At 41.4% G+C, this 21,802-nt stretch overlaps 1 protein-coding gene across 4 annotated transcripts in view; it reads right to left on the bottom strand.

The window, feature by feature from the left end:
* ZFP91 (ZFP91 zinc finger protein, atypical E3 ubiquitin ligase) overlaps positions 1-21,802 on the bottom strand; it is a 112,861-nt gene that overhangs the window by 70,589 nt on the left and 20,470 nt on the right. For 2 of the 4 annotated variants that reach the window (XM_073597055.1, XM_073597053.1), the window contains exons 3-4: positions 15,008-15,031; positions 14,026-14,217 (exon numbers count right to left, since the gene is read on the bottom strand). In XM_073597055.1, coding sequence (XP_073453156.1) covers positions 14,026-14,217; positions 15,008-15,031 — 216 coding nt within the window. The remainder of the gene's footprint in view (positions 1-14,025; positions 14,218-15,007; positions 15,032-21,802) is intronic. The other 2 variants (XM_073597054.1, XM_073597056.1) reach the window with 1 other exon arrangement.

The following is a 21,802-nucleotide window of genomic DNA, read 5'->3' as shown; positions in this document are numbered from 1 at the left end:
GCTGCAGGGGGAGGCAGAAGCGCAAAGTAAAGGTGTCTGTCGCAATTCCAGGATCGTGGAGCGCATTCCGTCTGCGTGAAACACCATACCAGTGTCCTAATCGCTGCCATACCAGTGTCCTGATCATTGCCATACCAGTACCAGTGTCAACAGAGCAGGTGTTCGCAACTGTTTCCACTATTCTGATGCTGCAGGGCCTCCAAAAATGTAATAGGAAGTCAGGAAATTAGATGCATAATTTATACACCTAAAAAGCGTTAAGCACCTTGGATTTTGGGCCTCTCTGTGTGGCTAGGCTGTAAAAAAGTCTCACACATGTGGTATCCTCCTACTTGGGAGAAGTTGTAGAATGTGTTTTGAGTTGTAATACTAAGTATGCCTATGCTGTGTATAACAAATATCTTATTGACAGTTTTGTTTTCTTTCCACATTTTTCAAAAACGTGTGGCAAAAAAAATGTTTTTTTCAAAAGAATCATTATGCCTCTTGGGAAATACTTTGGGGTGTTTTCTCTCCAAACTATGGTCATTTTGTGTTTCCACTTTCCTGGTGCTCCAGGGCCTCCAAAAATTTGATAGTCAGGAAGCTAGATACGCAATTTGTGCGTAATTTATGCCCCTGGAAGGTTTGAAGGCGTTTCTTGTGTAAAGAATTTTTTTTCAATCTTTTCAAAAAAATTCACCATGCCTCTTAAAAAATACCATGTGGTGTTTTCTCTCCAAAACTGGGCCATTTTGTGGGTGTCTCTACTGTCCTGGTGCCCCAGGGCCTCCAAAAATGTGATAGAAAATAAGGAAATTAGATGTGTAATTTATGCCCCTAGAGAACTTGAAGGTGCTCCTTGGAAGAGGTCCCTCTTTGTGGCCAGGCTGTGAAAAAGTTTCACACATGTGGTATTGCCACACTCGGGCGGAGTAGTGGAATGTGTTTTGGGGTGTATTTCTAAGTATGTCTATACCAGGGATCTCAAACTGGCGGCCCTCCAGCTGTTGCGAAACTACAAGTCCCATGAGGCATTGCAAGGCTGACAGTTACAAGCATTGCTCCCACAGGCAGAGGCATGATGGGATTTGTAGTTTTGCAACAGCTGGAGGGCTGCCAGTTTGAGACCCCCGGTCTATGCGCTTTTGTACAAAGTAGCATAGAAAATGCCTCCTGTGCATAAATGTGATAGCCCAGTACAAGATTTGGAGATTACTTCATGTCACGGGAATACAACTTCAAGCTTTGCTCCTATCTAGGACTGACCAGAAGCCACTACAAAAAGCGAATAAAGGAGGGAGCACCAGCCTAGTGCATCATCCCACATTTAATAGGAAATTTGTCATAAAATATACTCACAAACAGGTGAAATAAAAACACTCAGTGGCTCAGATGAAGAAGGTGCTGCCTTTGAAACCCATCAGCCAGTTTGGACCTCAGCAAGGTCCCCCTGAACCCTGGAGTGTACTCAACCTAGGACTTTAGGGATATGGACTCATTTTTAATTCAAATGTTTGCGAGTATATTTTATGATAAATTTCTTATTAAATGTTGTGGGATAATGCACTAGGCTGGTGTGACCTCTTTTGGTAGTTTTGTGTAGTATGGCAGTTTTTTTAGAAATATCCTATTATTTGACAACTTTGTGTTAAAAAAACATTTTTTTTCCCCTACATTTTCCAAAAACTTTTGGCAAAAAATTTGTTTTAAAAGACTCACTGCGCTTTTCAAAAAAAGCCTTGGAGTGTTTGTTTTTCAAAATGGGGTCATTTTGTGGGTGTTTCCATTGTTCTGGTGCTCCAGGGCCTCCAAATATGTATTAGGTAGTCAGGAAATTAGATGCATAATTTGTGCGTAATTTTGCCCCTGGAACGCTTTAACGTGCTCCTTAGATTTTGGACCCCTCTATGCATCTAGGCTGTAAAGTCTCACACATGTGGTATCCCCATACTCAAGAGGTGTAATAAAATGTGTTTTGGGGTGTAACTAAGACTGCCCATGCTGTGTGTGAGAAATAGCTTGTTAAAATGACAACTTTGTGAACCACCAGTTCACAAAAAGTATATTGGGGAGCTGCATACGATGGCGGGTGCATGCATCTGACACCGGAGGATCCACACGGAGGGAGTCTTTGGCTTATTACATGCCTGATTTTTGAAACTAATATACCCTAAGATTTATCTCAAAACCTGAAGACTGACACATTTTTATGTATGCCTCTGACACTGTGGTTTCTATTAAGATTACACACTCTGGAGAGTCTCTCTATACAATTTGAGTGTACATTCCTTTGTGCGACATTCGTTGCTGCCCTATTGGGGGACTTGTGTGGATGTTTGGTGACCCATCCGGTACAACAAATGTCCTTGTGACATCAGTGGTGTATGTCTGCGATGCTATTGCTGCCCCCAGTTCAGCAGTGAACTTACATGATGACCATTCAGATGTAATTCCTTCCTGACTATTGCCCCTGACGAAGGGACGCTTGTGTCCTGAAATGCGTTGGGCCGTCTGGACCATATGGGAATTTCATCATCATTGTTATCTATTTATAGTGGTTTGATATTTCATATTTGTGTATATATGTATATTTTGGTAAATAAATTATATTGTATTTTTATATTTTGTTGCTGTTAAAGTCCCAGTTTTTTTTGGGGGGTATCTCCTTTTCTAAATTAAACTGTACAAGGGATGTTGGTAACCTCAAATTGGTATGGTTGAATGTTCTCTTTTTATGTCTATATTGGGGAACTGGAGAAAGTGCAGAGAAGGGCAACCAAACTGATAAGAAGCATGGATGAACTCAGCTATGAGGAAAAATTAGAGGAACTGAATTTCTTCTCTCTTGGGAAGAGGAGATTAACTGCTTGCCGACCGTCCGCTGCAGTTATACTGCAGCAGAATGGCACAGGCAGGCGAATCGCCGTCATTCGATCAGGAACCGATCAATCCCCAGGCCCAGGCCAATGATATCTGGCCTGGACCTGGCAATCGGTCCTGACGAATGAGATCCTTCCCCTGTCTGTGTAACTGTAAACACTGACGGGGAAGTGATGTCATCTCTCCTCTTGTCGGTCTCTTCGTTCCAGACCGAGAGGAGAGAAGACATACAAGTGCACCAACACTACACTGACACCAGGTCACGTAGGCACACAATTCACCCCCCGATCAACCCCTTTACCACCTGTCACTGTGTCACCCAGTTGAGCAATCAGATTTTTTTTTGATCGCTGTACTAGTGTCATTAGTGACACTAATCAGTGTTAGGGTAATTAGTATTAGGCTCATATAGGTTTAGGGACCCCCCCAATAAATGTTTAACCCCTTGATTACCCCATCACCTGTGATCACAGTATAAGTGTCCGGGTGACGCAGTTTTGCTAGATTTTTTTTTATAGCGTCAGGGCACCCGCCGTACGTTACCCATTAAAGGTTTAACCCCCTGATCACCCGGCGGGTGATCAAAGTTAGGTTTTAGTGTCAGATAGGGTCTGCGTCGCCCCAGGCAGCATCAGATCAGTGCCAGTACCGCTAACACCCACGCACGCACCATACGCCTCCCTTAGTAGTATAGTGTCTGAACAGATCAATATCTGATCAGATCTATACTAGTGTCCCCAGCAGTTTAGGGTTCCCAAAAACGCAGTGTTAGCGGGATCAACCCAGAAACCTGCTAGCACCTGCATTTAGCCCCTCCGCCAAGCCCAGCCCACCCAAGTGCAGTATCAGCGATCACTGTCACTTACAAAACACAACACACATAACTGCAGCGTTCGCAGAGTCAGGCCTGATCCCTGCGAACGCTAAAAATTTTTTTAGTAGCGTTTGAATCAGTCGCTAACAGTCAGGAGCTTTTTTGCATGCGAGTCTCACTACTGTACCAGTAAATTTAGAGCCCAAAATGGCAGATCGAAGGTACAGTAGTGAAGAGCCTACACGTTTCTGAGCATGACAGATAGTGAAGAGGAAGTCACTCATCTGTCAGGTTCAGACTCAGAATACGATCCTGTAGACGACAGCGGCACCCTGACAGATAGCTCTGACAACGGAGTTGTGGTCCCTGCCAAGGTCAGGCGTACCGGGCCCCGATTTTCTTCTGCTGTCGTTGAGGTGCAAGAACCACAGGTCCCTCATATGGAGCAGAGAGCCAGTACTAACGCTGCTATTCCTTCTGGTGAACTGGCAAGCACCAGCGGCCTAGTACACCCTGGTCGTACATCCAGCACTGCAGTAACACTTGGTGACGTGGCGAGTCCCATAAGTGCAGTTCAAGCTGGCGAGGTGGCAAGCACGAATAGTGTCCCGCTGCCACCAAGAAGACAAAGACAGGCCCGTCGAGCCCATAGTGCCCTTCCTGCTGCATTCGCCAATCCTAATTGGGAACCCACCATTTCTGCAGCACCCGTACTTTCCCCATTCATTGGCCAACCCGGAATTCAGGTGGAAACAGTTGATTTTACGTCACTTGATTTTTATTCGCTGTTTTTCACCGAAGATCTCTATAGATCTATTGTGGACCAAAGCAATTTACATGCTGGTCAGTTCATCGCCACTAATCCCCAGCTGACCCTTGCCAGAGATTGGAGACCAATTACGGTCTCCGAATTTAAGATCTTTCTGGGCCTATCCCTCGACATGGGCATAGTTAAAATGAGTATGTTGCGGTCATATTGGTCCACTGACCCAATTTACCATATGACCAGGTTCTCTGCCTCCATGACCAGGACACGATACGAGCAGATCTTGCGGTTCATGCATTTCAACAACAATGAACTCTGTCGTCCTCGGGGTGACCCTGAATTTGATCGACTCTACAAAATTTGGCCCCTTGTAAACCACTTCAACCAACGTTTTGCAGCCTTGTTTATTCCCCATCAAGCTGTCTGCGTTGAGGAGTCCCTGATTAAGTTTTCTGGCCGCTTGTCATTCAAACAGTATCTTCCCAGCAAGCGTGTCAGATATGGGGTCAAGATGCATAAGCTCTGTGACAGGGCCACAGGCTATACATGTAGTTTTATGGTTTACGAGGGAAGAGATAGTTCCGTAGAGCCGGAGAACTGCCCTGACTACATAGGGAGCGCTGGTAAGATTGTGTGGGAATTAATGTCACCCTTATTTGGAAAGGGGTACCACTTGAATGTGGACAATTATTACACAAGCGTGCCACTTTTTAGTCACTTGTTTAATCATCAAATTGGCGCATGTGGCACCATGCGATCTAATCGCCGGGGCTTACCCCAGAGGCTTGTAGATTCCCGTCTTAGGCTGGGGGAGAGAGCCTGCTTGAGATTAGAGAGAGTAATAATTTGCTCGCTGTGAAGTAGAGGGATAATAACAATGTTTTCGTTCTTGCCTCCCTTCACGCAGACACGACTCTCCAAATCACTACAGCGACTGGTGTTGTGGGGAAACCCCTCTGTGTCCACGAATATAACCTCAAAATGGGAGGGGTGGACCTCAACGACCAGTTGTTGGCGCCGTACATAATTGCCCGTAAGGCCAGACGCTAGTATAAAAAAGTGTCTGCATACTTATTTCAGTTGGCTTTGCTGAGATTCAGGACGAACTGGATCCTTCCTTAAATTCCAGGAAGAGATCATCAGAGCCCTTCTGTTTCCAGAGGGTGCTCTGGCCCAACTTCCCAATGCAAATGCAGTAAGCCGGCTGCATGAGAGGCATTTTCCGCATGTCCTCTCTGGTGCCCCTACCCAAAGAACACCCCAAAGAAGATGTCGTGTCTGAAGAAAGCGCGGATTTAGGCGTGACACCCGCTTTTATTGTCCCTCCTGTCCTGACCAACCTGGTCTTTGCATTGGTGACTGTTTCAAACGCTATCACACACTAGTTGAGTATTAGCGTAGGCTACAGCACCACACAGTCATAGGCACATGTACACAGGGTCTCGAAAGATGTGATGGCCATTACATTTTGAGAGACCCTCATCTGCAACGTTCAGTTTATAGTTTTTTTTTTAGTTTTTACAAAAGTGAATAAAAAAAATAAAAAAACACACACAAAAACACAAAAAAAAAAAAAAAAGAAAAAGCCAAAAATAGTTGGGGTTGTATTTTTCTTCTCTCTCTATTGTTCTCTCTCTTATGTTCGCTCTCAACTTTCCACTCTACTGTTCGTTCACTATTGTTCTATATCTATCGTTCTCTCTTGGTTTTATTTTTACTATGTTTATTGTATTTGCTTTGCAGGTATTGTATGTTATACTGTAATGTTTGTTTTATTGTTAACCATCATTTGCTTAGCAGGTACGCCATTCAGCTGCAGCGTGGATTTATTTATCTTGACAGCAACAGCGTTTTTTCCCACGATAGATAAAGCCGTGACTCTAGCTCTGTAGGAGGTGATTTCACCACCACAATTAAAAAAAAGAGCATATATGCCGAAGCATGGGGGCAGCAGGGGTGGAGGAGTGATTTTCTCCTAACTTTTGGGGTGGATGCCCCCATGCTTCAACATATATATATTTTTAGGCACAGATTGCGTTAAAAATTTTTAAATTTTTTTACTATTTTTTTTTATTTGCTTTGCAGGTATGGTATGTCTTACTGTTATACAGTAATGTTACTTTGTTTTATTGTTAACCATCATTTGCTTAGCAGGTACGCCATTCAGTTGCAGCGCGGATTTATTTATCTTGACAGCAACATCGTTTTCTCCCACGATACATAAAGCGCTCCAGCGCTGTAGGAGGTGATTTCACCACTACAGTTAAAAACAAAATGGTGCCCCCCTCCCATCATCTTCCATGGTTTTCTCTGGCTCTCCTGTCCCAACTGTAAACCTGAGAATGTAGCCGATGGTTCTGCCGGCTAACCATAGAGCTGATCAGAGACCAGAACGGTTCCAATCATCTCTATGGCCAAGAGACCGGAAGCTACAAGAATTTCATGACTTAGATTTCGCCGGATGTAAACAGCGCCATTGGGAAATTGGGAAAGCATTTTATCACACCGATCTTGGTGTGGTCAGATGCTTTGAGGGCAGAGGAGAGATCTAGGGTCTAATAAACCCCAATTTTTTCAAAAAAAGAGTACCTGTCACTATCATAAGGGATATTTACATTCCCTGAGCGAACAATAAAATGATAAAAAAAAATTTTTTTAAAAAATGAAAGGAAAGGAACAGTTTAAAAATAAGATAAAAAAGCAAAAAAAAACTAAAAAAACAAAAACAAAAAACCACTGTCCCCCCCTGCTCTCACGCAAAGGCGAACGCATGCGTCGGTCTGGCGTCAAATGTAAACAGCAATTGCACCATGCATGTGAGGTATCACCGCGAAGGTCAGATCGAGGGCAGTAGTTTTAGCAGTAGACCTCCTCTGTAAATCTAAAGTGGTAACCTGTAAAGGCTTTTAAATCTTGTGATAGGTAGTGAGGAGTGAAATCAAAAATTTACGCCCTTAGAAATCCTGAAGGCGGTGATTGGTTTTCGGGGGCGGCTAGGCTCCCAAAAAGTCCCACACATGTGGTATCCCCGTACTCAGGAGAAGCAGCAGAATGTATTTTGGGGTGTAATTCCACATATGCCCATGGCATGTGTGAGCAATATATCATTTAGTGACAACTTTGTGCAAAAAAAAAAAAAAGTTTGTCATTTTCCCGAAACTTGTGGCAAAATATAAAATATTCCATACTACTGAGAGTACTACCAGAAAATTGGACTTTGTAGGCCAGGTAACAATAGAGAGATGCCAAAAAATATACTTCATCACATTTATTGAAAAAGACAAAATATAAACATAATTCAAAAAGGGATAAAAAGCATAGTATCCATGCATATGTTACAATTTGTACAGTGAGCCCTTGTGTGTCTACGCGTTTCGCCATTAGGCTTCTTCAGGACACGACCAAGGTTCAAAGATATAACAAATAAGAGACAAGAGAACGAATCTCACTATCTTAAATTTGGAGTACGCTTAATATGCTGAACCCAAATAGGCAGAGAATTTTTTTGTCAAAATTGTGAACTACTAGTAAGTGAATTAAGGTATTTGAACAGGGGCAGGTGAGACCTTCACTCCAAACAAGTAGGGAACCAGCAAGGCAGTAATATAGATGGTCCAACATACACAGAGGGAACAAGCAGTGCTAATAGCAAATAGAGCCTACACTAGCATGCTATACATGGAGGATAAGGCAGATAGATGTGCCCCTGGGAGACAGCCAAGTGCTGCACTCGGCTGTCTATTTGGGTTCTGCATATTAAGCGTACTCCAAATTTAAGATAGTGAGATTCGTTCTCTTGTCTCTTATTTGTTACGTCTTTGAACCTTGGTCGTGTCCTGAAGAAGCATAACGGCGAAACGTGTAGACGCACAAGGGCTCACTGTACAAATTGTAACATATGCATGGATACTATGCTTTTTACCCCTTTTTGAATTATGTTTATATTTTGTATTTTTCAATAAATGTGATGAAGTATATCTTTTGGCATCTCTCCATTGTTTCCTGGCCTATAAAGTCCGATTTTCTGGTAGTACTCTCAGTAGTGCTCCCTTTTTTTCAGCCTAAATCTACGGATGTGGCAATTTAGTGCTTCTTTTTTTAAATTTACGGCCTTCAAAGCTGTGATAGGTATTGAGGAATGAAATCAAAAATGTACGCCCTTAGAAATCCTGAAGGCGGTGCTTTGTTTTCAGGGCCCCGTATGCAGCTAGGCTCCCAAAAAGTCCCACACATGTGGTATCCCCATACTCAGGAGAAGCAGTAAAATGTATTTTGGGGTGCAATTCCACATATAACCATGGCATGTGTGAACAATATATCATTTAGTGACAACTTTTGGTAAGAAAAATTTTTTTTTTGTCATTATTCAATTACTTGGGACAAAAAAATTAAATAAATATTCAATGGGCTCAACATGCCTCTTAGCAATTTCCTTAGGGTGTCTACTTTCCAAAATGGGGTCAGTTTGGGGGGGGGGGGGTTGTACTGCCCTGCCATTTTAGCACCTCAAGAAAGGAGATAGGCAGTCAAAACTAAATTCCAGAAAATGTACCCAAGTTTGTAGACACTATAACTTTTGCGCAAACCAATAAATATATGCTTATTGACATATATGCTTATTGAATAAATATATGCTTATTTACCAAAGACATGTGGCTGAATACATTTTGGCCTAAATGTATGACTAAAGTTTCGTTTATTGGATTTTTCTAATAACAAAAATGAGAAAATATCAAATACCATCAAAAGAAAGCTCTATTTGTGTTTTAAAAAAAAGATACAAATTTCGTTTGGGTACAAGATTGCATGAACGCGCAATTACCAGTTAAAGCAGCGCAGTGCCAAATTATAAAAAGTCCTCCACTCATTGAGCTGTCAAATGGTCCGGGGCTGAAGTGGTTAAGAGGGATATGATCAACATCTATAAATATATAAGGGGTCCATATAGTGAACTTGGTGTTGAGTTATTCAGTCAGTCAGGCTGCACCTTATCTAGGAGAGCACGGCTTCTTTCCCCTACCTTCCTTCCATTGGGTTGTCCATAAGAGGTATTGGCCTTTTGAGCCCTCAAAACTTTTCCCTCTTTGATTACTGGACATCAATACCCACTGACCCTAAAAACAGTGACATCTATCCAATCACATTACTGTGATAGACTATCCTTTATCAGTGTGTGCTCCCTACTATGCTCCCTGGATTTTGTGCTCATCAGCTACATATGGTGTTGAATATTTGCCTGCATTAACTACCCAATATTTTTTTGATTATCTGGGACAACTTGGTTGACCAACATCTTTACGCAGTTTTCATGTTGCGCTTTGAAATTGTTTTGTTATATCTACAAGCTCCTGAAGAAGCACACGTGTGCGTGCAACATATAAAGTAAACTCCCTGTATGACCCCACACTGTGACTCAACTATTCCACGCACTTTATTTCCATTGGATGCTACTACTGGTTACCCTTTTTTTCCAATTGCACCAATTTGGATTCATATATAATTTTTGGAGGTGTTATCTGAGTCTCAGGTGTTGTTGAATAACATTATGTTTTTTAAAATGTGTTTGTAAACCATGTTTTTAACTTTATCCAATTAAAAAACTTCAATTGTTTTTACCTATCCTAAGCATGTGCCTAAAAAGTCCATCTTTCATTCTCTTAAATTTCTCTCAACAATAATTAGGACGTTGGCACACATCTATTTGTGTAACCCTGTGAGGATACAATTCAGTTTGTATATTTCCCATATAGTGAACTTGGTGTTGAGTTATTCAGTTTCAAGGCCATCACAGAGAACAAACTGGCACGCTATTACATCTGGAGTAAAAGAGATTTCGTCTCCAAATACAAAAAGGTTTCTTCACAATAAGAGCTGTGAAAATGTGGAATAGACTCCCGCTAGAGGTGGTTCTGGCCAGCTCAGTAGCTTGCTTTAAAAAGGCCTGGATTCTTTCCTAAATGTACATAATATAACTGGATACTAATATTTATAGGTAAAGTTGATCCAGGGAATATCCGACTGCCTCTTTGGGGATCAGGAAGGAATTTTTTCTGGAGCAAATTGGATCATGCTTTGCTGGGTTTTTTTGCTTTCCTCTGGACCAACCGTGTGTATAGGATTGTATGATTTATTTTATTTTTTTATTGAACTAGACGGACTTGTGTTATTTTCAAACTATGTAAAAAAAAATGTATTTAATTTCTTAATTTTCAAAAAAACTGAAAAAATGTACAACTTCAAAAAACTCACCATGCCTCTTATTAGGGGTCATTTGGGAGGTTATTTGTACTGTCCTAACATTATAGGACCTCAAGAAATGAGATCATCAGGCCATCGGTATATCAGGACTGATCAATTTTCAATTATATATCAAAATAGTTTGTAGGCCCTCTAACTTCAGACTATCACAGACTAAATAATATAAACCGTTTTAGGTTATTTTTACCAAAAAAATTTAGATGAATACATTTTGGCCTAAATTTATGAAGAAATAATATTTAGGAAATAAATAACAAAAAACGTATTTCTTTTAAAAAACGTTCAGTACTTTTTGTTCATATAGCAGAAAATAAAAAACCCAGTGGTTAATTAACCACTTGCCCACCGCTACACGCCGATATACGTCGGCACAATGGCAGCGGTGGGCAAATGGCCGTACCTGTACGTCCCCTTTAAGAGCCGGGGATAGCAGGGGCGTGCGCGTGCCCGCTGCGTACAGCGTGACTGTGCCTGCGGAATCGGGGGACTAGATGTCCGCTGGTCTCCCGGCGAATGTGTCACGGAGCCTCAGAACGGGGTAGTGCCTATGTAAAGAAGGCATTTCCCCGTTCTGGCCTGTGTCATGACAGAGATCACCGATCCCTGTCATCGGGAGCGGTGACCTCTGTCATGTGACTTGAAGCCCATCCCCCCCCACAGTTAGAATCACTCCCTAGGACACACTTAACCCCTTCATCGCCCCCTAGTGGTTAACCCCTTCAGTGTCATTTACACAGTAAACAGTGCATTTTTTTTTTAGCACTGATCGCTGTATAAATGACAATGGTCCCAAAATAGTGTCAAAAGTGTCCGCTATAATGTCGCAGTCCCGATAAAAATCGCAGATCGCCACCATTAATAATAAAAAAGAAAATTTTTAAAAAAATGCCATAAACTATCCCCTATTTTGTAGACTCTATAACTTTTGGGCAAACCAATCAATATACGCTTATTGCGATTTTTTTTTACCAAAAAATATGTAGAAGAATACATATAGGCCTAAACTGGGGGAAAAAAAAACGTTTTTATTATATATTTTTGGGGGATATTTATTATAGCAAAAAGTAAAAAATAATGCGTTTTTTTCAAAATTGTCGCTTTTTTTGTTTATAACGCAAAAAAAAATAAAAACCGCAGAGGTGATCAAATACCACCAAAAGAAAGCTCTATTTGTGGAGAAAAGAAGGACCTCAATTTTGTTTGGGTGCAATGTCGCACGACCGCGCAATTGGCAGTTAAAGCGACGCAGTGCTGAATCGCAAAAAGTGCTCTGGTCAGGAAGGGGGTAAAATCTTCCGGGGCTGAAGCGGTTAAAAACCTCTATCTCTGTAAAAAAAAAAAAAATGATATAAATTTACTTTGGGCACAGTGTTGCATGAGTCAATAATTCTCTTTCAATGTGCGACAGCTCTGAAAGCTGAAAATTGGCCTGGACGGGGGTGAAAGTGTCCGGGCTTGAGGTAGTTACATTTTCTTTTTTCCATTTAATTTTTTTTTACTTCACTTTATTACTGTTACCAGGTGGCTCCTGTACACAGCAGGTGATAGGTACAATTTAAAGGGCCATCAGGAGCCCCCCTTGTGTAGTAGTAGACAATCATTGACACAAATCCTGAATCTAGATTTCCTGGTCTGTGCAAATACTTAGATCACTTCTACGTTCAGTGCAGAGACCACAGTTTGAAATTAAAACTAGATTGCTTTAAACCGTGAATGGTCACATACATACGTCGCTGGCCATTTGAGTGAGGTTATATTTAATCCACATGCACAAGTCCTTGGCAAAGGACACAGTTTGTTGTCACAGCGATATTCTGAAGTGGTGAATGACATTTGCGTCTGTCGCACGCTTTAACTAAACCGATACTGTTGCCATAGTAACAAGAAAGTTATGTTTTGTAATCATGTTTCTTGTGTTAGCTGACAGCATAGTGCATAACAATAGAGCCATGATTGGTTTAGAGCAGGGGTCTCTAAACTTTCTAAAGAAAGGGCCAGTTTATAATCTATGTGTGTGACCTATAATCACACACATACAGTAGGTTGGACTTGATGGACTTCTGTCTTTTTTTCAACCTCACCTACTATGTACTGTCCTTCAGACTTTAGGGGGGTTGGACTGTGCCCAATGGGAGTAAACGATGCCTGATCTTTGATATTAGAGGGAGACATAGTTGGTGTCAATGGAAGGAATTATGCCCCATAGTTGGTGTCAGTGGAAGGAATAGTGCCCCATTATTAGTGTCAGTGGCAGGAATAATGCCTCCAGGGCCGACCACTTGTTTAGAGTGATGCTCCACTCTTTCCCAGTCTGACTGATGCTGTGCAAGGAATTACAAGTCATATCAAGCCAAATTTAGGAACGAATTTGTGTTCTATTTAAAAATATATTAAAATAATTTACTTATGAATACATGATTTCATTAAATTGTGATTTTTGTTTTTAAACCAGCCTGGAGTGTTAAAGGAAACCTGGTCTGATATGAATACAAAGGTTGTCATTGCAGATTTCTTTCTGAAGATGCATTCTTGTCTCAGACCACAGAATCAAAAGAAATTAAGACACAGGGCCAGCCTGAGACGTTAACAATGGCAACCTCCATTTTTCTCTTACTGTGCATTTCTTTTAAAGCTGGACTCCAGGTAAACAGATTCACATATGAAACACTAGTTCTATTAAAATTCCGGTACTTACACTAGTTGTATTTAAAATACAATTCATTATTTTAATGCATTTAAAACCATTGATTAACAGTAGGGCAGAGTATACTGTCTACTTTCCCCACAGCATTAGTTAAAGCGGATCTTCACTGCATCCGAGCACCACAAACCAAAAACGCGAATTAATTCATTTTTATTATTCAACGCAAACCCCCCCATCCATCTACGTCTCCATGCTTTATTTTGGTGAGAAATCAACTTGAAAAACACCCCCTAGGATTTCTGGCCGTGGCCATCTTGAGTAAGGGCAAATGATTCATGTAGCATTTACTTCCTGCCCCTTGCTCAAGTATGCATTCAGGAGAGTGTGATTAGCTGAGAAAACCCCTTCTCCTCTTCTGAAGACTCCTGGGATGTATGACATTAATTTGCCTAGGCAGGAAACGAGGAATTAACTTAAGAAATGTAAAAAAAAAGTTTAAAACAAGTAAATATGATATACTTTCCTATCTATTTACTAATGCTAGCAGCATGAGGATAAAAAATAATCAATGTTGATTGGGAGAGTGAAGTTTCACTTTAACCAATAAGTTACAGGTGTTTTCACATGTGAAGAGACCAGCTCCCACCTCCGCTGGACAATGATGATGCATTCTGTGCTTACCGTAAACCAAATCAACCGGATTAGGTTCAGATTTGCAGATGAGCTCCAGCGTAGGAGAATCAGATCGCGTGCTACGCAGGACCCCTTCCCTCACCACCGCACGGTGCTCCACCACTTCTATGTGCTGATCCTGAATTAAAACCACCGGCTCCATCTGCTGAACCCCGACTTCCTCCACCTCACACTTTGGTGCTGAAAGGTAGAAGGAAATAGGGTTAGGTTATAGAATGGGCAGGAAAGAAAACCTGTTGGAAATATGGTACCATGTTAAGATTACTCTCAATTTGGTAACTATTTTGGGTCAGCATGATCTAATTTAACTTTTCATGCTGTTATATAAACATGTTAAAGATTAATTCTGGGAAGCTGGATTTGCTGAAAGTCTGATGTGGGGGGAGGTGTCGATGGGGACAGATATATGCTGTAAACCAGGGGTTAGAGATGTGAGCTAAGTGGGGCTCCAGTGTGTCATATCATCCACCTGTCTTGCTCACGCAGCGTATGATTGGGATCTCCTAGAGCCAGGCAGAGCAGAGGTGTATGGGAGGGAGAGAAGGATTTCAGGTCACCTGGTTCCTTTGCATGCCAACCCCAGCACCTTGGCTTTCAGGAAGCTTCAGGAGCTTTGAGGAAGCCCAGGATTTGTGCAGCAGAGAGCCAGAGAGAAGCGCGGCATAGATGAATGTGCAGGAAAGCCAGGAGTCAGGTTTGGTGTATGTTTAGGGGTACACTAGTTGTGCTCCTCCAACTTGGAAACGGCAGGTCATTAAGGATGGGGGGTTGGTGGGGCAGTCTCACACCGCAATGATGGAGATCAGGGGCGTAGAACTTTGAGAAGGTTTATTGCTGGGAGGGGAGAGGAGCTAAAGCAAGGAGTACTGCCGAGAGGGGAATTGAGCTACAGGGAGGTGTACTGCTGGGAGACAGGTGATGGTGCTGGTCAAACTCTTGCCTGTTAGGGCTAGGGAAGTGCACAAAGTACCTTTCTGCTTTGTTGCCTTAGGACCTGCAAAACGAACACAATGTTACATTTGTCTCCATTTTCATTCTCCCAATTGCAAAATTGATGTAGTACTTAATTATTATATTAGGGATATCATGCTAGACACAGCCTTTGGTTATTATTAAAGTCTATGACTAGGGTTTTTTTTTAATTCTATATAGGACTATAGGATTACACACTTCTACACACACCTATGTAATCCAGCGGCCCTAGAAGGTATTAAAAAACTGGTAGCTTTGTAAAAATGGTCAGTGATATTATTGTCATACCTAGAAGCTATTTGAGCCACAATGAAATCTGGGCAAAAAGATCCCAGAAGTGTCCTGCCTTTTTGCAAGGATTTGAAAACCATTGGACACTCACGCACTACAGGAGTGAACACCAAGGGGCAGGACAGGGGATGGCCATCTGGGAGTCTTTCAACAAGGTTTCAGGGGCATCCAAATGGCCTACAGCAGGGATAGGCAACCTTTGAGAGATGGAGATCCATCTGAATAACATTAAACAGATTGACGATCACCGGGGGTTCAGTGCTTTTTGTTTGTTTGTTTTTTAGAAATTAACTTGCAAGGCCTAACTAAATAGTATGGAAAACTTAGAAAAATAACATTAAAAAACTCCCAGCCATGACATTACCTGCCTGGAGTTTGCATGTTCTCCCTGTGCCTGCGTGGGTTACCTCCGGGTACTCCGGTTTCCTCCCACACTCCAAAGACATGCTGGTAGGTTAATTGGATCCTATCTAAATTGTCCCTAGTATGTATGTATGAATGTGAGTTAGGGACCTTACATTGTAAGCTCCTTGAGGGTAGGGACTGATGTGAATGTACAATGTATATGTAAAGCGCTGCGTAAATTGATGGCGCTATATAAGTACCTGAAATAAATAAAATAAATAATAAAATAAAAAAATCCAAACTTGACCTACCTTAAAAGTGGACAGTGTCAGGGAGTAGAGCAGTGGACAGTGTCAGTGGGGCAGAGTACTGTGTCATTTTTTTTAGATTATTTTCTACAATTTTTTGGGCAGTCCTGTTGGGGGGCTTTGGTGAAATATCAGGAATCTAAACAGACCCCTGTTGTCTCACTTTTGAGACAAAGAAAAGAGATTCTGGACTGTGTTCTCGGCTGCACAACAACGTGAACGGCAACAGGGGCCCATACACTACTAAAGAAAAAAAGAGTTTTTACTTCAGTCTGAGTTGCTTTCGGCTATCCCCCCCTCACCCCTGTCTGGTGAGAACGTTGTCACAGGACAAAAAGTGAGGGGAAATCTGTGTAAAGGAGCCCTGGATAGCAGTTTAACCACTGCGTACCTGGGCCAATTCTGACACTACGCTCCTGTAAAAATGTACTTTTTTTGGTAGAAAATTACTTAGAACCCCCAAATATTATATATTTTTTTAGCAGAGGCCCTATAGAATAAAATGGTGGTTGTTTTTTATAATTTTTTATGTCACACGGTATTTCCGCAATTTTTTTATTTTAATACAGTTGCATTGAAAAAACAAAAAAACAACAGTAAAATTAGGCACATTTTTTGTATAATGTGAAAGATGATGTTACGCTGAGTAAATGGATACCGAACATGTCACGCTTTAAAATTGCATCTGCCTGTGGAATGGTGGAAAGCTATGGTGCTTAAAATTCTCCATAGGCAACGCTTTAAATGCCTTTACAGGTTATAGGTTAGAGTTGCACAGGAGGTCTGGTGCTAGAATTATTATTCCTGCTCTGTCGTTTGTGACAATACCTCACGTGTGGTGCAATCATCGTTACATATGCATGCGGGAGTAATGCGTGCATTAGAATTTGCGCGTAAGCATGGTGGGACAGGGGCGCTTTAAATTTTGATTATTTATTTTGTATAAAATGTTTTATTTTTTTTTTCAACTTTTTTTTGCTGTATTAACTTTATTGCTATCACAAAGGATGAATAACATCCCTTGGGACAGCATGGCCCGTGACAGGTCCTCCTTATGGAAAGATCTGGGGTTTATTAGACCCCAAATCTCTCCTCTAGTCTCCCGTGCAGCCGATCAGATACAGATCGGTCTAATCGACTGCTTTCCTGGATACTAGTGGCCAGGTAAACAAAGAGACAGAACCAGAAATGACTAAATACTCGTCACTCTCGGTTTCCGGGGTAACAAAGAGAGAGGAACAACGTCAATTCCTCTCTCTCTGTTCTGTGCAGCAATCGCGCACGGCCTCCGCGCTGTGATGGTAAAGCCAGGGAAAGGCGAGCCACTTGAATCACTTCTGATAGAAAGTGAATCGCCGGCTGAAAAGATCCATACCAGGATGATGCTTGTAGGTGCAGGCATCATGCCGGTATAACTACTGAAACCCGAGGACGAAATCCTACACGACAGAGGCTAATCATGCTAATCAAATTTTATCATGCCTTTGCCTCTAGGAGTCATACCTGTGATTGTCAGGGTCTTGCAATGTCTCATGGGACTTCTAGTTTCACCACAGCTGGAGGGTCGAGGTTGCCTACCCCTGTTCCAATTCTTCCCCACTCTATTAAAAAATGCTTTGGAAACCATGATCGTTTTAGATCAAATTTTTTTATGGATACAATCTATAAAGATACTATCTAGATTTTTTTTAAATCACTTTTTTTTTTTTATTTACACATACACACAGTCTTTGTTTTAAAAATATTATTTATTACAAGGCGCACTCATGAAACACGTTTCCCAAAGCAGATCAGAGCAGAAGCTGTTTTGTTTCAGGCCCTCTTTCTCTAATTGAATGCCCCATACAAAGAAGAATGGAGGGGGAGGAGCCACTGCTCTGGCTGCTCTCTGTATGTAAACTTCAGTTTGATGTACTGATCTCTATTAGATTTTTCATCATGAGGAAAAGAGCAACTGAAAACATGAAAAAGTCTGAAGCTCCCCCTGGAAATGAGAATACTAGCAGACAATGTTTTACAGTTATAGTAGAACTCTGGTCAAACAATATTGCCTTGCCCAACATTCTCCAATTTTTAAAAACAATAAAGGTTCTTTAACCCAGTAATACTTACCTTAATTCACGGTCTTGTGATCTTCTGCCTTGATGGTTCCAATCACCAGTCCGCTGAAGACATTCTGCACACTGACCAGTCTTGCTCCTTGCCCCTATCACGGATGTCATCACACCTGCACTGTAATCTGTACAGGTCCAATGTCAATGTCATCCAGATAAGACTGCCATAAGCATCTGCCCACATTCCAAGCTGTTGCAGGACTATGATTTAAAGGCTAAGCTCATCTTTTAGGAAAAAATAATAAATGCATATATTTTAGCAGAAATAAAAATGTGCATGGATTACAGGACCTCTAAAGCATTGCACCAGCGATCAGTGAAAGAATGCATTTAAACAACTGTGGTATCAAGCTGAAACATAACAAAATTTTAAAAAAAGTGAAGGGGGTCTGAATACTTTATGAATGCGCTATGTATGATGTATGTATGTATGTATGTATGTATGTATATATATATATATATATATATTTTTTTTTTTTCTTATTTTTTTTCCCCCATATACACAGTATACATAATTTTTTTAGATCGCTGTGGTTCAGTTTTTTTTTTGTGACTGTAATAAAGAAAGAAAATCTACACACACCACTGTACACACCTTTTACCCATTTCAAGGCTGGTGGTTGGGTGGCCCTCTAGCGGTAGACAATTGTTTACAATGTATTTCTATAATATGGCAGTTTACAAAAATAATACATTGTGCTTTTAGCTGTGAAATAAACAAGTACACATACAGTGGGGAAAATAGTAATTTTATCCCCTGTAGATTTTTTGCAGAAGTTTGCCCACTTACAAAGAAATGAAGGGTCTATAGTTTTTGTGACGGGAGGGCCCGTGAAACTCAGAATCCCTTGGAAAGTAGGGGATGCCCTTGTTTCAGGTCCCCATACACCTCTTATGTCTAAGTCACCCTGTGCTATGCTGGCACAGGGTGAGTGAGAAAATATATCTTGGACTACTTAAAATGGGACAGTAATATTTGTCCACAATATCTCCCAGGATGTATGTAGAGACTATTATTGGTTTGTTTGATTCTGAACTTAACCTGTTAATTGAGTGAGCTGGTCACATTAGCCTCCAGGACTGGCTAGGAGACGAACAGTCTAGTCTTGGCTTACCACAGGTTCTAAGGGTATTCCACACATTGTTGTTTGTTCTAATTAACCCTGTGTTGATGTTTATGGTAATGTGTATTGAATAGTCACCTAGTCTGGGTAAATGATTTAGTAAACTAGCTCATGTTAATTAGGCTACAGTTGTATTGTCAGAGGAGGTTCCAACGGCATATAAAGTCTTGTAATTTTGATTCTAAATAAAACAGTCCATGTTAGCATCTAAGCAAGTCTTGTCTTGTTTTGTGCTTGGGAGCGGTTGGAATATCTGATATCTGTATCCAGACCACAAGGAAGTGGTATACTGACGGAAGCACTCAAGTGGAGTGTGGGACGTTCCGTGACAGTTTTTATCATAGGTTTATTTTAAAGCGGTTGTAAACCCTGTAAAAAATAAATAAATAAAATCAAAAAGACCTGTAAAACAAAGGCATAGTGAGCTAGTATGCACCGCATACTAGCACATTATGAAATATTTACTTTAGAATGAAGCCCTGCAGCGGCGTCCGGTCACCTCTGAGGGGGCTGACATGCTCCCCCGGCATTACTTTTGGGTTCCTGGGCTCCGGCGCTGTGAGTGGCCAGCGCCGCAATGAGCTCACACCCGCGCATGCACACAGTAGCCCTTGGTTCCGAGCAAGAAGCTCTGAAGTTCCGGCACAATATGCCGGACCTTCAAAGTGCATGCGCCGCTGACATCAAAGGCTGTATGCAGGGTGAATATCTCCTAAACGGTGCACATTTAGGAGATATTCATTTTACCTACAGGTAAGCCTTATTATATGCTTACCTGTATGTAAAAATCATGAAGCGGGATATACAACCACTTTAAATGATAGAGACAGAATATCAACCAAAATTCCAGAAAAAACACATGATACAAATTTATTTGTCATGCTGGAAGACCCATCCACGACCCATCTTCAGTGTTCTGGCTGAGGGAAGAAGGTTCTAACCCAAGATTTTACAATACATGGCCCCATCCATTGACCCTTCAATGCAGCAAAGTCAGCCTGTACCTTTAGCAGAGAAACAGCCCCCAAGCATCATATTTCCACCTCCGTGCTTGACTGGTGTTCTTAGGGTCATAGTCAGCATTTTTCTTTCTTCCAAACGAGTCGAGTTAATGCCAAAGAGCTCAATTTTGGTCTCAACTGACCACAGCACTTTCTCCCAATCCTTCTCTGAATCATTTAGATGTTCATTGGCATGACTGTACACGTGCCTTCTTGAGGAGGAGGACTCGCCGTGTTTGGAGGAAGAAAAATGCTGTCTATGACCCTAAGAACACCATTCGTACAGTCAAGCAGGGAGATGGAAACATTTTGCTTTGGGGCCTTAATCCTATAGAAAATTTACGGAGGAAGTTGAAACTTCGAATTGCCAAGCGACAGCCAAGAAACATTAAGGATTTAGAGAAGATCTGTAAAAAAAAAAAAAAAAAGTGGACCAAAATCCCTCCTGAGATGTGTGCAAACCTGGTCACCAACTACAATAAACGGCATACCTCTGTGCTTGCCAACAAGGTTTTCTCCACCAAGTACCAAGTCATGTTTTGCTTGGGGATCAAATACTTATTTTTCTTACTGAACTGCAACTCAATTTATATAACATTTGTATCGTGTTTTTTCTGGATTTTTGGTTGATATTCTGTCTCTATTATTTAAAACACACCTAAAAATTATAGACCCTTTATTTCTTTGTAAGTGGGCAAACGTACAAAATCTGCAGGGGATCAAATAATTATTTTCCCCACTGTACCATTAAGCCCGGATTCACACCGGTGCGGTATTGAAATCACGCTACTTTGGCGTGATTTCAAAGCGAGACATCAGTACTATTTGCACTGCCGATTTCATTGCGACTTTAAAAGAATTCTATGCAAGTAGCAATAAAATCGGTAAAAAGTAGTGCAGGAACCTTTTTCATAATTGCTGTGACATGAGTCGCGGTGATATGAACGGTTCCATTGCCGGCAATGGGGTGCCACTTGTCATGCAATTTGGAACTCTCAAATCACATGACAAGTCGCACCAGTGTGAACAGGGGCTAAACCTGTGCTTTTCCCTCATTATCTCAACACTAAAATTAGCTTGTTGATACAATGCATGGGGAAATGATTTATAAATGATACGAAAAAGTGTTATTCTTAATTTTGTAGTCTTGCAAAGCACACCACAACATTAAAAAATTTGGTAAATTTAAAAACAACAAATCGGGAGGGGAAAAAACGTAAGGAGAGGAAGAGGTTAATATGGGGTTATACAGTATAAGGTTAAGTGGCTGAAACATATAGTTTAATAAAACTGAGCAGTTACACTGAATGAAGCCTGCAGCAGGCTGTTGAAGTTATCATTCAAGCTGAAGCCACACCAAATGGCTCCTGCTTCTAAACTGGGACCCGGGTGTGCCCAGGAGTGCACACACAGTGGAAGTGGAAGAAGGGAGTGCTTGTATCCAGGGGACTTAATGTTTACCAGTCACAAGAGAAATAGAGACTGCCATTGCTAACTCACACTTTGGCCATTCAGGTCCTCTTGACAACCCAATCCAAGCTGACCTGCTGATACTAACTTACCACTGTAGTTCTCTTTGTCTATGAGATCTCTGGGACTAATCTGTGTGT

The sequence above is a fragment of the Aquarana catesbeiana genome, linkage group LG08 (genome assembly GCF_042186555.1).
Source record: "Aquarana catesbeiana isolate 2022-GZ linkage group LG08, ASM4218655v1, whole genome shotgun sequence".
Lineage (NCBI taxonomy): Eukaryota > Metazoa > Chordata > Amphibia > Anura > Ranidae > Aquarana > Aquarana catesbeiana.
Note: the sequence above shows the minus strand (reverse complement) of the source record. Positions and strands in the feature narration are given on the sequence as shown.